The sequence below is a fragment of the Heterodontus francisci genome, chromosome 2 (genome assembly GCF_036365525.1).
Source record: "Heterodontus francisci isolate sHetFra1 chromosome 2, sHetFra1.hap1, whole genome shotgun sequence".
In the NCBI taxonomy this organism is placed as follows: Eukaryota; Metazoa; Chordata; class Chondrichthyes; order Heterodontiformes; family Heterodontidae; genus Heterodontus; species Heterodontus francisci.
The window spans coordinates 84,502,547-84,520,396 of record NC_090372.1 but is presented as its reverse complement, the minus strand read 5'-3'; the positions used below and the strand labels follow the sequence as shown (position 1 = coordinate 84,520,396).

Here is a 17,850-nt window from a genome sequence, read left to right as displayed (position 1 = left end):
TCTTGTTGTGCGAGGTCCCTTGGGGAGGAGCGACCATAACATGATAGAATTCTTCATTAAGATGGAGAGTGAAGTAGTTGAATCCAAAACTAGGGTCCTGAATCTAAATAAAGGAAACTACGAAGATCTGAGGCGCGAGTTGGCCATTGTAGATTAGGGAACTTTACTAAAAGGGCTGACGGTGGATAGGCAATGGATAATATTTGAAGAACATGTGCATGAATTACAACAATTATTCATTCCTGTCTGGCGCAAAGATAAAACCGGAAAGGTGGCTCAACAGTGGCTTACAAAAGAAATTAGGGATAGTATTAGATCCAAAGAGGAGGCATATAAAATTGCCAGGAAAAGCAGCAAGTCTGAGGATTGGGAGCAGTTTAGCATTCAGCAAAGGAGGACAAAGAGGTTGGTTAAGCAGGGGAAAATAGATTATGAGAATAAACTTGCTTGGAACATAAAAACTGACTGTAAAAGCATCTATAAATATATGAAGAGAAAAAGATTAGTGAAGACAAATGTAGGTCCCTTACAGTCAGAAACAGGGGAAATTATAATGGGGAACAAAGAAATGGCAGAACAATGAAACACATACTTTGGTTTTGTCTTCACAAAAGACACAAATAACCTCCCAGAAATGTTAGGGAACCAAGGGTCTAATGAGAGGGAGGAACTGAAGGAAATCAGTATTGGTAAAAAAATAGTGTTCGGGAAATTAATGGGGTTAAAGGCTGACAAATCCCCTGGGCCTGATAATCTACATCCCAGAGTACCAGAGGAAGTGGCCCTGAAATGGTGTATGCATTGGTGGTCATCTTCCAAAATTCTATGGACTCTGGAACAGTTCCTACAGATTGGAGGGTGGCAAATGTAACCACACTACTTTAAAAATGCAGACTCGGAGGGCGGAGTTCCAGAGTGGTAAGTATAAAAACTTACCTCGGGGATTCTCGGAGCAGACTCGGAGGGCGGAGTTCCAGACCGGTAAGTATAAAAAACTTACCTCGGGGATTCTCGGAGCAGACTCGGAGGGCGGAGTTCCAGAGCGGTAAGTATAAAAAACTTACCTCGGGGATTCTCGGAGCAGACTCGGAGGGCGGAGTTCCAGAGCGGTAAGTATAAAAAACTTACCTCGGGGATTCTCGGAACAGACTTGGAGGGCGGAGTTCCAGAGCGGTAAGTATAAAAAACTTACCTCGGGGATTCTCGGAGCAGACTTGGAGGGCGGAGTTCCAGAGCGGTAAGTATAAAAAACTTACCTCGGGGATTCTCGGAGCAGACTTGGAGGGCGGAGTTCCAGAGCGGTAAGTATAAAAAACTTACCTCGGGGATTCTTGGAGCAGACTTGGAGGGCGGAGTTCCAGAGCGGTAAGTATAAAAAACTTACCTCGGGGATTCTCGGAGCAGACTTGGAGGGCGGAGTTCCAGAGCGGTAAGTATAAAAAACTTACCTCGGGGATTCTCGGAGCAGACTTGGAGGGCGGAGTTCCAGAGCGGTAAGTATAAAAAACTTACCTCGGGGATTCTCGGAGCAGACTCGGAGGGCGGAGTTCCAGACCGGTAAGTATAAAAAACTTACCTTGGTGATTCTCGGAGCAGACTCGGAGGGCGGAGTTCCAGAGCGGTAAGTATAAAAAACTTACCTCGGAGATTCTCGGAGCAGACTCGGAGGGCGGAGTTCCAGACCGGTAAGTATAAAAAACTTACCTTGGTGATTCTCGGAGCAGACTCGGAGGGCGGAGTTCCAGAGCGGTAAGTATAAAAAACTTACCTCGGGGATTCTCGGAGCAGACTCGGAGGGCGGAGTTCCAGAGCGGTAAGTATAAAAAACTTACCTCGGAGATTCTCGGAGCAGACTCGGAGGGCGGAGTTCCACACTGGTAAGTATAAAAAACTTACCTCGGGGATTCTCGGTGCAGACTCGGAGGGCGGAGTTCCAGAGCGGTAAGTATAAAAAACTTACCTCGGGAATTCTCGGAGCAGACTCGGAGGGCGGAGTTCCAGAGCGGTAAGTATAAAAAACTTACCGTTGGGATTCTCGGAGCAGACTCGGAGGGCGGAGTTCCAGAGCAGTAAGTCTAAAAAACTTACCGTTGGGATTCTCGGAGCAGACTCGGAGGGCGGAGTTCCAGACCGGTAGGTATAAAAAACCTACCTTGGAGATTCTCGGAGCAGACTCGGAGGGCGGAGTTCCAGACCGGTAAGTTACCTCGGGTGGGAAAAAAAACTGAAAAAGTGACGTCACAGGAAAGCTGTGACCTGATTGGCTGGTAGGGAATCTGTACCGAATTTGAAAATAAAACTGATAAAAATTGATTAAAACACTAATTAACTAATTAATAAGTAGATTAACTAAACCAGAGGGAGGAGATTACTGTATTTAGTTAGCATTTAATATTTATTGTAGGAATCTAGCACTAGGGACCATATAGTTAAGTGTATCATAATTTAGTAAGGATTTAAGAAGTATTTATTTATTTTATATTAATTAACTAATTAGTGATAGAAATGTCAGTTAGAGGGGTGAAGTGCTTCACCTGTGAGATGTGGGAAGTCCGTGAAACTTCCAGCGTTCCGGGCAACTACATCTGCAGGAAGTGTACCCAGTTGCAGCTCCTCACAGACCGCATGGATTGGTTGGAGCGGCAACTGGATGCACTTAGGAGCATGCAAGTGGCAGAAAGTGTCATAGACAGGAGTTTTCGAGAAGTGGTTACACCGAAGATGCAGGCAGATAGATGGGTGACCGCTAGAAGGGGCAGGCAGTCAGTGCAGGAATCCCCTGTGGCTATCCCCCTCTCTAACAAGTATACCGTTTTGGATACTGTTGGGGGGGGATGGCCTATCAGGGGAAAACAGCAGCAGCCAGAGCAGTGGCACCATGGCTGGCACTGTTGTTCAGCAGGGAGGGACAAAGCGCAGAAGAGCAAGTTATAGGGGACTCTATAGTCAGGGGCACATAGGCGCTTCTGTGGACATGAAAGAGACTCCAGGATGGTATGTTGCCTCCCTGGTGCCAGGGTCAAGGATGTCTCTGAACGGACAGGGTGCATTCTGAAGGGGGAGGGTGAACAGCCAGAGGTTGTGGTACACATCGGTACCAACGACATAGGCAGGAAGAGTGATGAGGTCCTGTAGGGGGAGTTTAGGGAGTTAGGCAGAAAGTTAAAAAACAGGACCACTGGGGTTGTAATCTCAGGATTACTCCCTGTGCCACGTGCCAGTGAGGCTAGAAATAGGAAGATAGTGCAGCTAAACAGGTGGCTGAACAGTTGGTGTAGAAGGGAGGGTTTCAGATATCTGGACCATTAGGATCTCTTCAGGGACAGATGGGACCTGTACAAGAAGGACGGGTTACATCTAAACTGGAGGGGTACAAATATCCTGGCTGCGAGGTTTGCTAGTGTCACTCGGGAGTGTTTAAACTAGTGTGGCAGGGGGGTGGCAACCAGAGCAGTAGGACAGCAAGTGAAATAAATGAAGGGGAACTAGTAAATAAGGCCAGTAAAACTAAGAGGAAGAGCAGGCAGGGAGATGTTGCGGAGAACAGCGGGACTGGTGGTCTGAAGTGCATTTGTTTCAATGCAAGAAGTATAACAGGTAAGGCAGATGAACTTAGAGCTTGGATTAGTACTTGGAACTATGATGTTGTTGCTATTACAGAGACTTGGTTGAGGGAAGGACAGGATTGGCAGCTAAATATTCCAGGATTTAGAAGCTTCAGGCGGGATAGAGGGGGATGTAAAAGGGGTGGGGGAGTTGCATTACTGGTTAAGGAGAATATCACAGCTGTACTGCGGGAGGACACCTCGGAGGGGTCATGCAGCGAGGCAATATGGGTGGAGCTCAGGAATAGGAAGGGTGCAGTCACGATGTTGGGGGTTTACTACAGGCCTCCCAACAGCCAGCAGGAGGTAGAGGAGCAGGTATGTAGACAGATTTTGGAAAGATGTAAAGGTAACAGGGTTGTAGTGGTGGGTGATTTTAACTTCCCTTATATTGACTGGGACTCACTTAGTGCTAGGGGCTTGGATGGGGCAGAATTTGTAAGGAGCATCCAGGAGGGCTTCTTGAAACAATACGTAGATAGTCCAACTAGGGATAGGGCCGTACTGGACCTGGTATTGGGGAATGAGCCCGGCCAGGTGGTCGAAGTTTCAGTAGGGGAGAATTTCAGGAACAGTGACCATAATTCCATAAGTTTTAAGGTACTTGTGGATAAGGATAAGAGTAGTCCTCGGGTGAAGGTGCTAAATTGGGGGAAGGCTAATTATAACAATATTAGGCAGGAACTGAAAAATTTAGATTGGGGACGGCTGTTTGAGGGTAAATCAACATCTGACATGTGGGAGTCTTTCAAATGTTAGTTGATTCACATCCAGGACCAGCATGTTCCTGTGAGGAAGAAGGATAAGTTTGGCAAGTTTCGGGAACCTTCGATAACGCGGGATATTGTGAGCCTCGTCAAAAAGAAAAAAGAAGCATTCGTAAGGGCTGGAAGGCCAGGAACAGACAAATCCCTTGTGGACTATAAAGACAGGAAGAAGGAACTTAAGCAGGAGTCAGGAGGGCTAAAAGGGGTTATGAGAAGTCATTGGCAAACAGGATTAAGGAAAATCCCAAGGCTTTTTATACATATATAAAGAGCAAGAGGGTAACCAGGGAAAGGGTTGGCCCACTCAAAGACAGAGAAGGGAATCTATGTGTGGAGCCAGAGGAAATGGGTGAGGTACTAAATGAGTACTTTGCATCAGTATTTACCAAGGAGAAGGACTTGGTGGATGATGAGCCGAGGGAAGGGAGTGCAGATAGTCTCAGTCATCTCATTATCAAAAAGGAGGAGGTGTTGGGTGTCTTGCAAAGCATTAAGGTAGATAAGTCCCCAGGGCCTGATGGGATCTACCCCAGAATACTGAGGGAGGCAAGGGAAGAAATTGCTGGGGCCTTGACAGAAATCTTTGCATCCTCATTGGCTATAGGTGAGGTCCCAGAGGACTGGAGAATAGCCAATGTTGTTCCTTTGTTTAAGAAGGGTGGCAAGGATAATCCAGGAAATTATAGGCCAGTGAGCCTTACGTCAGTGGTAGGGAAATTATTAGAGAGGATTCTTCGGGACAGAATTTACTCCCATTTGGAAACAAACAAACTTCTTAGTGAGAGGCAGCATGGTTTTGTGAAGGGGAGGTCATGTCTCACTAATTAGATTGAGTTTTTTGAGGAAGTGACAAAGATGATTGATGAAGGAAGGGCAGTGGATGTTATCTATATGGACTTCAGTAAAACCTTTGACAAGATCCCTCATGGCAGACTGATACAAAAGGTGAAGTCACATGGGATCAGAGGGGAGCTGGCAAGATGGATACGGAACTGGCTCGGTCATAGAAGACAGAGGGTAGCAGTGGAAGGGTGCTTTTCTGAATGGAGGGATGTGACTAGTGGTGTTCTGCAGGGATCAGTGCTGGGACCTTTGCTGTTTGTAGTATATATAAATGATTTGGAGGAAAATGTAGCTGGTCTGATTAGTAAGTTTGCGGACGACACAAAGATTGGTGGAGTTACGGACAGTGATGAGGATTGTCAGAGGATACAGCAGGATATAGATTGGTTGGAGACTTGGGCGGAGAAATGGCAGATGGAGTTTAATTCGGACAAATGTGAGGTAATGCATTTTGGAAGGTCTAATGCAGGTGGGAAGTATACAGTAAATGGCAGAACCCTTAGGAGTATTGACAGGCAGAGAGATTTGGGCGTACAGGTCCACAGGTCACTGAAAGTGGCAACGCAGGTGGATAAGGTAGTCAAGAAGGCATACAACATGCTTGCCTTCATCGGTCGGGGCATAGAGTATAAAAATAGGCAAGTCATGCTGCAGCTGTACAGAACTTTAGTTAGGCCACACTTAGAATATTGCGTGCAATTCTGATCGCCACACTACCAGAAGGATGTGGAGGCTTTGGAGAGGGTACAGAAGAGGTTTACCAGGATGTTGCCTGGTCTGGAGGGCATTAGCTATGAGGAGAGGTTGGATAAACGCGGATTGTTTTCACTGGAACGACGGAGGTGGAGGGGCGACATGATAGAGGTTTACAAAGTTATGAGTGGCATGGACAGAGTGGATAGTGAGAAGCTTTTTCCCAGGGTGGAAGAGTCAGTTACTAGGGGACATAGGCTTAAGGTGAGAGGGGCAAAGTTTAGAGGGGATGTGCGAGGCAAATTCTTTACACAGAGGGTGGTGAGTGCATGGAACTTGTTGCCGTGGGAGGTGGAAGCAGGTACCATAGAGATGTTTAAGAGGCATCTTGACAAATACATGAATAGGATGGGAATAGAGGGATACGGACCCCGGAAGTGCAGAAGGTTTTAGTTTAGGCAGGCATCAAGATCGGCGCAGGCTTGGAGGGCCGAATGGCCTGTTCCTGTGCTGTACTGTTCTTTGTTCTTTGAGGGAGAGAGAAAACGGGGAACTATGCACCAGTGAGCCTTACATCAGTAGTGGGGAAAATGCTAGAGTCTATTATAAAGGATGTGATAGCAGAACACCTGGAAAGCATAAAAGGGATTGGGCAAAGTCAGCACGGGTTTACGAAAGGGAAATCATGCTTAACAAATCTACTGGAGTTTTATGAGGATGTAACTAGTAGAATAGGTAAGGGAGAACCAGTGGATGTGGTGTATTTGGATTTTCAGAAAGCTTTTGATAAGGTCCCACGTAAGAGGTTAGTGTGCACATGGGATTGGGAATACAATACTGGCATGGATTGAGAATTGGTTGACAGACAGGAAACAGAGAGTAGGAATAAATGGGTCTTTTTTCCAGGTAGCAGGCAGTGACTACTGGGGTACCGCGGGGATCAGTGCTTGGGTCCCAGCTATTCACAATATATATTAATGACTTGGGTGAGGGAACTAAATGTAACATTTCCAAGTTTGCAGATAACACAAAGCTGGGGGCGGGGTGGGGGGAGGTGGGAAGAGGGGTAAGTGAGCTGTGAGGTAGATGCAAAGAGGCTCCAATGTGATTTGGACAAGTTGGGTGAGTGGGCAAATGCATGGCAGATGCAGTACAATGTGGATAAATGTGAGGTTATCCACTTTGGTTGTAAAAACAGAAAGGCAGATTATTATCTGAATGGTGATAGATTTGGGAAAGGGGGAGGTGCAACGAGACCTTGGTGTCCTTGTACACCAGTTGCTGAAAGCAAGCATTCAGGTGCAGCAAGCAATTAGGAAGGCGAATGGTATGTTGGCCTTCATTGCAAGAGGATTTGAGTACAGGAGCAAGGATGTCTTACTGCAGTTATACAGTGCCTGGGTGAGACCACATCTGGAGTATTGTCATAGAGTCATCGAGAGATACAGCACCGAAATAGGCCCTTTGGCCCAACAAGTCCACGCCGACCAGCAACCACTCATTTATACTAATTCTACTACATTAATCCCATTTCCCTCTCACATCCCCACCTTCCCTCAATTCTCATACCACCTACCTACACTAGGGGCAATTTAGAATGGCCAATTTACCTATCAACCTGCAAGTCTTTGGCATGTGGGAGGAAACCGGAGCACCCGGAGGAAACCCACGCGGTCACAGGGAGAACTTGCAAACTCCGCACAGGCAGCACCCAGAACCGAACCCGGGTTGCTGGAGCTGTGAGGCTGCGGAGCTAACCACTGCGCCACTGTGTGAAATTTTGATATCCTTATCTGAGGAAGGATGTTCTTGCTAAGGAGGGAGTGCAAAGAAGATTTACTAGGTTGATTCCTGCGATGGCAAGCTTGACGTATGAGGAGAGATTGGGTCGACTAGGCCTATATTCACTAGTTTTCACAGCCACATCTTCTTCCTCAGTGACTGTCTCCGGCTCAGCCTTATTCCACGTGGATTCCAATTGCAGTTTCACCTGTCATGTTTTGAATCCACCCAGGACTACAGGTATCTCCGAGAAATACAATGTTCCTCGGACTGCTGTTCTCACCGCATCCTGAGATCCACACTCAGTGCTATGCGCCGCCACATGCACACACGGAACCTCTCTCTCCAGCAGCACCGCCTCACCTTATCTCAGAGCTGTTCTACTCCGCAGTTTCATTTCATCCTTCGTCTCATCCGACACATGAACCAAAAACTTTTTTTCTTCCTTTCAGATGCCAAGGAACACAAGCTCCTGCAGCTGATGGGGACGAATGCTCCTCCAGATCTTCCTTCCCCTTCACTTCTCTCTGATCCCACCCCTTCTGATCTGACCCCCTTGCCATGTATTCACTATACCCTCTGACCTCCCCCTCTCTGATGCTGAATGTTCTGTACTCAGCAAAGGTCTCAGTTTTATCCCCTTACGTCCCCACCTCAAATTTTGTGCTCGGCATGACGTTGAGCTCTTCTTCCATTGCCTCCGCCTCCGGGCTCACTTCTTTGACCAGGAGTCCTCCCCCCAACCAGCAGACCCATTCACCTGCCTCCAGCATTCTCCCTCTACCTGAATCCCTCCCCCTGGCCACTTACCCACTTTTGATCTCTTCATTGAAAACTCTTGGCGAGCCATTGGTCATCTCAATTTCTCTGCCCCCCTCACTCACTCACTCTAACCTGTCCCCCTCTGAACTTGAGGCACTCCGTTCTCTCAGGTCCAACCCCGACATGGTCATCAAACCTGCAGACAAGGGTGGTGCTGTTGTTGTATGGTGTACCGATCTCTGCCTTGCAGAGGCTCAACGCCAACTCACAGACACTTCTTCCTACCTCCCTCTGGACCATGACCCCACCACCGAACATCAAGCCACTGTCCACAGGACTGACACTGACCTCATCTCCTCTGGAGATCTTCCCTCTACAGCTTCCAACCTCATAGTCCCACAACCCCGGACAGCCCGCTTCTACCTCCTTCCCAAAATCCACAAATGGGACTGTCCCAGCAGACCTATTGTGTCAGCCTGCTCCTGCCCCACTGAACTTATTTCTTCATATCTTGACTCTATCTTTTCTCCGCTGGTCCAGTCTCTTCCCACCTACATCCATGACTCTTCTGACGCCCTATGTCATTTTGACAATTTCCAGTTTCCTGGCCCCAACCGCCTCCTCTTCACTATGGACGTCCAATCTCTCTACACTTCCATCCCCCACCAGGACGGTTTGAGGGCTCTCCGCTTCTTCTTTGAACAGAGGCCCAACCAATCCCCATCCACCACCACCCTCTTCTGCCTGGCTGAACTTGTTCTCACATTGAACAACTTCTCCTTCAAGTCCACTCACTTCCTTCAAGTAAAAGGTGTTGCTATGGGTACCCGCTTGGGTCTTAGTTATGCCTGTCTTTTTGTGGGATCTGTCGAGCATTCTTTGTTCCAGTCCTACTCAGACCCCCTCCCCCAATTCTTTTTCCAGTACATTGATGACTGTATTGGTGCCGTTTCCTGCTCCCACCCCGAACTGGAAAACGTTATCAACTTTGCTTCCAATTTCCACCCTTCTCTCACCTTTACGTGGTCCATCTCTGACACTTCCCTTCCCTTCCTCGACTTCTCTGTCTCCATCTCTGGGGATAGGTTGTCTACTAATATCCATTATAAGCCCACCAACTCCCACAGCTACCTCGACTACACTTCTTCACACCCTGCCTCCTGCAAGGATTCCATTCCATTCTCCCAGTTTCTCCATCCCCGATGCATCTACTCTCTTGGTGCTACCTTCCACGACAGCGCTTCTGATAGGTCGTCCTTTTTCCTCAACCGAGGATTCCCCCCCACTGTTGTTGACAGGGCCCTCAACCGTGTCCAGTCCATTTCCCGCACCTCTACCCTCACCCCTTCCCCACCCTCCCAGAACCATGACAGGGTTCCCTTGTCCTCACTTTCTACCCCATCAGCCTCCATATCCAAAGGATCATCCTCCGCCATTTCCACCACATCCAGCGTGATGCCACTACCAAATGCATCTTCCCCTCCCTTCCCCTGTCAGCAATCCGAAGGGATCATTCCTTCTGCGCCACCCTGGTCCACTCCTGCATTACCTCCACCAACACGTCTCCTTCCCATGGCACCCTCACCTGCAATCGCAGGAGGTGTAATACCTGCCCATTTACCTCCTCTCTCCTCATTATCCCAGGCCCCGAACACTCCTTTCAGGTGAAGCAGCGATTTACTTGTACTTATTTCAATGTAGTATACTGTATTTGCTGCTCACAATGTGGTCTCCTCTACATTGGGGAGACCAAATGCAGACTGGGTGACCGCTTTGCAGAACACCTCCGCTCAGTCCGCAAGCAGGACCTCCGGTTGCTTGCCACATCTCTTGCTCACATCTCTATCCTGGGCTTGCTGCAGTGTTCCAGTGAACATCAACGCAAGCTCGAGGAACAGCATCTCATTTACCGATTAGGCACACTACAGCCTGCTGGACTGAACATTGAGTTCCATAATTTCAGAGCTTAACGGACCCCCCATTTTACTTTTATTTTTAGTTATTTTTTCTTTTTTTACTATTTTTTTGTATGTTTATTTTATTTCATCTTAGTTTGTTCAGTTTGCTTACCCACTGTTTTTTTCATGTTTGTACTTGCTGCTGTTCAATCTTCAGTCCGTTAACACCCTATCTGTACTAATGCTTTGTCTTTCAACACATCATTAACATATTGTTTGCCTTTGCTCCATGACCTTCTGGTCAGCTATTCTGTGGCCTTGCCAATCTACACCTTCTCCTTTGTTATATCTTGCCCCACCCCCGCTTTACTTGCTTATAACCTTTGACATTTCTAATATTTGCCAGTTCCGAAGAAGGGTCACTGACCCGAAACGTTAACTCTGCTTCTCTCTCCACAGATGCTGCCAGACCTGCTGAGTATTTCCAGCATTTCTTGTTTTTATTTCAGATTTCCAGCATCCGCAGTATTTTGCTTCTATATTCACTAGCGTTCAGAGGAATGAGAGAGGATCTCATAGAAACCTATAAAATTCTAACAGGACTAGACAGGCTAGATGCAGGGAGAATGTTCCCAATGGCTGGGGTGTCCAGAATCAGGGGTCACAGTCTCAGGATAAGGGGTATGCCATTTAGAACCGAGATGAGGAGAAATTTCTTCACTCAGAGGGTGGTGAACCTACGAAATTCTCTACCGTAGAAGGCAGTGGAGGCCAAATCATTAAGTATATTCAAGAAGGAGATAGATAAATTTCGTAATGCCAACGGGATCAAGGGATATGGGAAAAAAGCAGGAACAGGGTACTGAATTAGACGATCAGCCATGATCTTTTTTGAACGGCGGAGCAGGCCTGAAGGGCCGAATGGCCTACTCCTGCTCCTATTTTCTATGTTTCTATAGCGGGTAAAATTCTCTCCAAATACTTATCCACTTCCCTTTTGAAAGTTATCGATCTACTTCCATCACCCTTTCAAGTGGTACATTCCAGATCACAACTCACCACATAAAAAATGTTGTCCTTATGTCACTGCTGATTCTTTTCCCAATTACCTTAAATTTGTGTCCTCTGGTTACCGAAACTTCTGCCATTGGAAACAGTTTCTCCTTATTTATTCTAAGAAAACCATTCATGATTTTAAACAGCACTGTCAAATCTCAACTTTTTTTGCTCTAAGGAGGACAACTCCACTTTCTCCAGATTCTTCACGTAACTATTACCATGCTCGTAAATCTCTTCTGCATCCTCTGTAGCATTTACCTTAATCATTATTTGTGATAACACATTCTATATTCTACCACTGTTTGGATAATGAAATTTCTCATGAATTCCCTATTGGATTTATTAGTGACTACCTCTAGTTCTGGATTCCCCACAATTGGAATCATTTTCTCTATGCTAAACTATCAAACTCTTTCATAATCTTAAAAGACCTCTATCAGGTAACTCCTCAGCCTATTGTTTTTCTGGAGAAAAGAGCCCCAGCCTGTTCAACCTTTGCTGGCAAATATATCCTCTTGGTTCTTGTATCATCATTATGAATATTTTTTCACCTTCTCTAGTACCCCTATCTCCTTACTATAATATGGAGAATAAAACTGCACAGTACTGACCGTGTGGTCTAACCAAGGTTCTAAACAAGTTTAACATTCTTCTCTGGTTTTCAATTCTATCCCTTTAGCAATGAAACCAAGTGCTTATTTTATTATTTAGGAATGGCCTTATTAACCTGCAACACCATAAGTGATTTATTTATGTATCTGTACCCATAAATTCCTTTGCTCCCTTTGATTCTCAAAGTTCCCAAGGATTGGAAGGTAGCAAACATAGCCCCACTATTTAAGAAAGGAGGGAGAGACACATCAGAGAACATGTGATATTACCAGTATGCAATAATAATGGAGACTTTCTGTTTGACTCCTGGCAAAGTTTAGAGGGGATGTGCGAGGCAAGTTCTTTACAGAGGGTGGTGAGTGCCTGGAACTTGCTGCCGGGGGAGGTGGTGGAAGCAGGTACGATAGCAACATTTAAGAGGCATCTTGACAAATACATGAATAGGATGGGAATAGAGGGATACGGTCCCCGGAAGTGCAGGTTTTAGTTTAGACAGGCATCAAGATCGGCGCAGGCTTGGAAGGCCGAATGGCCTGTTCCTGTGCTGTACTGGTCTTTGTTCAACGCTTCTGGCTGAAGATGGTTGCAATGCTTCAGCTTTGTCTTTTGCACTTATGTGCAGGGCTCCTCCCTCAGTGAGGATGGGGCTTTGTTTGAAGCCTCCTCTTCCTGCTTGGTTGTTTAATTGTCCACCATCATTCATGACTGGATGTGGTAGGACTGCAGAGCTTTGATCTGACCCGTTCGTTGTGGGATCACTTAGCCCTGTCTATTGTATGCTGCTTTCGCTGTTTAGCATGCATTGTGTTGTAGCTTTACCAGGTTGGCATCTTATTTCTAGGTTTGCCTGCTGCTGCTTCTGGAGTGCTCTCCTACACGCATTGAACCAGGGTTCGTCCCGTCTTAATGGTAATGGTAGAGTGAGGGATATGCCAGGCAATGAGGTTACAGATTATGGTAGAATACAATTCTGCTGATGCTGAAGGTTCACGACGTCTCATGGATGCCCAGTTTGGAGCGGCTAGATATATTCTGAGTCTATCCCATTTAGCACAGTGGTTTGTCACACAACACAATGTAGGATGTTCTGTGTGAAGTTGGGAGTCTCCACAAGAACTGTGCGGTGGTCACTCCTACCAATACTGCTATGGACACACGCATCTGTGACTGGTAGATTGGTGAGGGCAATGTCAAGTAGGTTTTCCCCTCATGTTGGTTCACTCGGTCTGGCAGCTATGTCCTTCACGATTTGGCCAGCTGGTTCAGTAGTGGTGCTACTGAGCCACTCTTGGTGATGGACAGTGAAGTCCCCCACCCAGAGCAGATTCTGTGTCTTTGCTACTCTCTGTGCTTCTTCCAAGTGGTGTTCTACATGGAGGACTTCTTCATTCATCAGTTGAAGGAGGGCGTTAGGTGGTAATTAGCATGAGGTTTCCTTGCCCATGTTTGAAACTTCATAGAGTCCGTTCCTCTACTCTCCTCTACCCCCATTAAGACTCTTAGTATTCAAGCAGTATGTGGCCTCCTTATTCTTCCTACAAAAATGCATCACCTCACACTCATTACATTGAAGTTTGTATGCCTGTTCTGCAGTTTGTTAATGTCTTTTTGTACTTTGTTGCATTCAGGTTCCGACTAAAATACATGTCTATTTGAAAGAAGCATCACCCTGTATAGGTGCAACATAATTCAACATCACTATGGTTAGAAAAACATGAAGGTCACTGACCTGACACATTAGGAATAAATGCAGCACAGCATTTGCAGCACTTACAAATATCAAATCTTTAGTTTTAGTCTGAATGGGGAAGGCAACACTTATGCAGTTACTGTTTAATAAAATTAGCAGTATTTAGCCTAAGGTATTGTCTGGTGAAAATGTTTATTCTGCTACTTTCTAAAGTCAAGGAAGGCCATGTGATATTACCAGTATGCAATAATAATGGAGACTTTCTGTTTGACTCCTGGGATCTCTACAAATTACCTAGATAATGGGCAGATAAAGATACAACCCAGGCTATGTGGAGAAAAAGCTCACCAAAAAGTACGGATCTGAGATGCTGAACACAGAAAAAAATCCAAAGACCAAAAATACAATAGAGCATTAATTATATTTAACCCATAAGTTATCAAAAGTATGTTAGTTTAATAATCATTTAAAAAACTAATACTGAATAAAACTGTGCACTTGTATAGCAGCTAATCATGGTCTGAAGACATCTAATCACACTCAACATCCAATTAATTTTTGACGTGTAGTCACTCATGAGACAATGTGGCAACCAATTTGTGTTGAAGGCATTTTTAGTGTGAGAAGCCATATTGAATATTTTACAACACATTGAGAAAACAGTACAAACATCCAATCTTTATTCACCATATGGTACAAGAAAGTAAAGCTATCTTATATTTTATTGATGTTCTGCATTGTACACAAGTGCTCCTGTCAAGGCCTTCACAAAAGTTTCACTGCAAGTCTCAACTGCATCCAGAGTATGGTACTGAAAATATTTTTTTTAGTGCAAATGCCTATTGAATACATTAATATAAAAATACATGGTTTGAGAAAATTTGAAAACTTCTATTTAGGCTATTGATAATTCACACTTAATCTAAATATCCTGAAGAGTTATTATGATCTCCATGGGATAATCCTGACGATCATTCAAACTTTGTCTGAAGAGTTGGGTGTGCTGCCATGCAACATCTCCTTCTCCACCACTTAGCTCAGCTTCCAAAATTAATTCGGTAGATCCATTAAAATTAGGGAATGAATGAGTACCTTGATCTAATTTAAAAGAAAGATGTGTAAATATTAAGACCATTATGTTACTGTACTGCTATTTCCCCTAAATTGTGTTTATCAAGAGGAAAAGATTGTCAAATTCAATAACATAGCAATACTCACCTCCACTTAGATCTATGCTGACTAAGTTTGAATTTAGATGCCAACGAACATTTCCAGTTTGAAATGTCTGGCTGCTGGATCGAACAGAAACATTGTCAATCTTCAGACCCACTGAACCACATTCAAACTTCCAAGTGACTTTGGCGTATGATGATCCTTCTGTGCGAGCAATGTACACCTGTGCAAGAAAAAAATTACACTGCAACAAGTTGTATCTAGTAAAACTTTTGTACAACTAATCGGATAATGTTTATATTATAAAACAAATTTAAGGGAGTCATATTCAGCTGTACGAAAGTGATAAGCATCAACTGTTTGGCCAAATGATTCAAAAATATTTTCACCAATTTATACCTTTGCCCTGCATTTGTAAATGAAAAGAAGTCAACTTTTATGAAGTTCCATTTGAAAACTTTAATACTCCTTTGATGAAGCTGAATTATTTAAAATGGATTATAGGGAAATGCAACTAGTAAATACACATTCCTTTTCTTTATTAAGATTAGAAATGTCTATCGAGTCTCTAAATTATATGCTCCCTTTCCAAATAGCATGACAACACATTCTGCTACAAAAAAAGTCAGGATACACACTGCAATCCTCACACTGATGAGTTTCAGATCTCAGCCAAGCTCGTATGGGGAAGTTCCTTCTTGTTCATCCCACCCACCCTCCACTCCACAACGCTGCTACAATCAGACACTTTGTGCCGGGGAATTTTAGCAGAAAACTCGAATACACGCAAATACATTCAAAGACATCCTTATGCAAATATGTAATCAAAAATATTAATTGTTGAATTCCCATGACAGACTGGCAATGTTCAGAACTAAGTTAATCATCTCTAGCAGACTCTAAACTGCTACCTGCATTGGGCATGTCCCTTGTACTGTATTTGAAATTTATCAGAATTCCTCTTGGAACTATGAAGACATGTACAAAACCTTGCTGCAAACCCATACCATTTTCCAGTCTTGTTCCACTTTTCGAACCACAGAATCCATTTTCCACACACCTTTTTCCCAGTCATTAATGATTTCATCGTTGTTGGAGACTCGAATATAGTGATTTTCTACTACATTGTATTTGAGATGAAACAACTTTGCTGCTTTTTCTTTTTCAGTAGCTACAAAACTGCATCCTGTGTTCTGTGCAGAAAGAAAATGATAAGGTGAAAAATCATGCCTGGTACCACAAAAGACTTACATTATTGGGGGAACTTAGAAAATTTACTGAGTGGAAAGAAAAAAAATGAAAAACATTGCCTTCGTCAGTTTCTCAAACTTCGGAAAGTGTTTTACATACGGTAAATTAACATGTATGTGAATAAGTATGGCATGGATTTGTTGAGGGAAGGCCATGACTGACTAACTTGATTGAATTTTTTTTGAGGAGATAACAAGGAGGATAGATGAGGGTAGTGCGTTTGACGTCATTTACATGAACTTTAGGAAGGCTTTTGACAAGGTTCCACATGGCAGACTGTCAGAAAATCCAAGGGAAAGTGGCAAGTTGGATCCAAAATTGGCTCAGTGGCAGCAAGCAAAAGTTAATCGTTGACAGGTGTTTTTGTGACTGGATGACTGTTTCCAAAGTCTGGGGTTCTGCAGTACTGGGTCCCCTGCTGTTCGTGATATTTATCGATGATTTAGACTTTTTTTTTGAAGAGATACAGCACTGAAACAGGCCCTTCGGCCCACCGAGTCTGTGCCGACCATCAACCACCCATTTATACTAATCCTACACTAATCCCATATTCCTACCACATCCCCACCTGTCCCTATATTTCCCTACCACCTACCTATACTAGTGGCAATTTATAATGGCCAATTTACCCACCTACCTGCAAGTCTTTTGGCTTGTGGGAGGAAACCGGAGCACCCGGAGAAAACCCACAAAGACACAGGGAGAACTTGCAAACTCCACACAGGCAGTACCCAGAATTGAACCCGGGTCACTGGAGCTGTGAGGCTGCGGTGCTAACCACTGCGCCACTGTGCCGCCCTATGTGGCGCAGTGGTTAGCACCGCAGCCTCACAGCTCCAGCGACCCGGGTTCAATTCTGGGTACTGCCTGTGTGGAGTTTGCAAGTTCTCCCTGTGTCTGCGTGGGTTTCCTCCGGGTGCTCCGGTTTCTTCCCACATGCCAAAGACTTGCAGGTTGATAGGTAAATTGGCCATTAGCAATTGCCCCTAGTATAGGTAGGTGGTAGGGAAATATAGGGACAGGTGGGGATGTGGTAGGAATATGGGATTAGTGTAGGATTAGTATAAATGGGTGGTTGATGATCAGCATAGACTCGGTGGGCTGAAGGGCCTGTTTCAGTGCTGTTTCTCTCAACTTAATTGTAGGGGGCATGGTTAAGAAGTTTGCAGATGATATGAAAATTAACCACATGGTTGATTTGGAGGAATAAAGCCGTCATCTGTAGGAAGATATCAATGGATCAGTAAGGTGGGCAGAAATGTGGCAAATGGAATTCAATCCAGAAAAGTGGTTAATAAAGCATATGGAATCCTGTGCTGTGTAAGTAGGTGCATAGTGTACAAAAGCAAGGAAGTTATTATAAACCTGTATAAAACACTGGTTTGGCCTTAACTGGAGTATTATGTCCAGTTCTGGGCACCAAAATTTAGAAAGGATGTGAAGGCATTAGAGGGTGCAGAAAAGATTAGATAGAATGGTTCCAGGGATGAGGAACTTCAGTTACATGGATAGAGTGGAGAAGCTGGGACTGTTCTCCTTGGAGCTATGAAAATTAACAGGAAATTTGATAGAGGTTCAAAATCATGAGGGGTCTGGACAGAGTACATCGGGAGAAACTATTCCCTTTGGTGGAACAATCAAGAACCAGAGGGCATCGATTTAAGGTGATTGGCAAAATAAGTAATGGCGACATGAGGAAAATCTTATTTATGCAG

At 44.8% G+C, this 17,850-nt stretch overlaps 1 protein-coding gene across 1 annotated transcript in view; it reads right to left on the bottom strand.

Moving 5' to 3' along the window:
- Nucleotides 1-14,369: 14,369 nt before the first annotated feature.
- ngly1 (N-glycanase 1) overlaps nt 14,370-17,850 on the bottom strand; it is a 106,896-nt gene continuing 103,415 nt past the window's right edge. The window contains exons 10-12 of the mRNA XM_068059858.1: nt 15,892-16,077; nt 14,930-15,107; nt 14,370-14,809 (exon numbers count right to left, since the gene is read on the bottom strand). Of these exons, the coding sequence (XP_067915959.1) occupies nt 14,634-14,809; nt 14,930-15,107; nt 15,892-16,077 (540 nt within the window). The 3' untranslated portion in view covers nt 14,370-14,633. The remainder of the gene's footprint in view (nt 14,810-14,929; nt 15,108-15,891; nt 16,078-17,850) is intronic.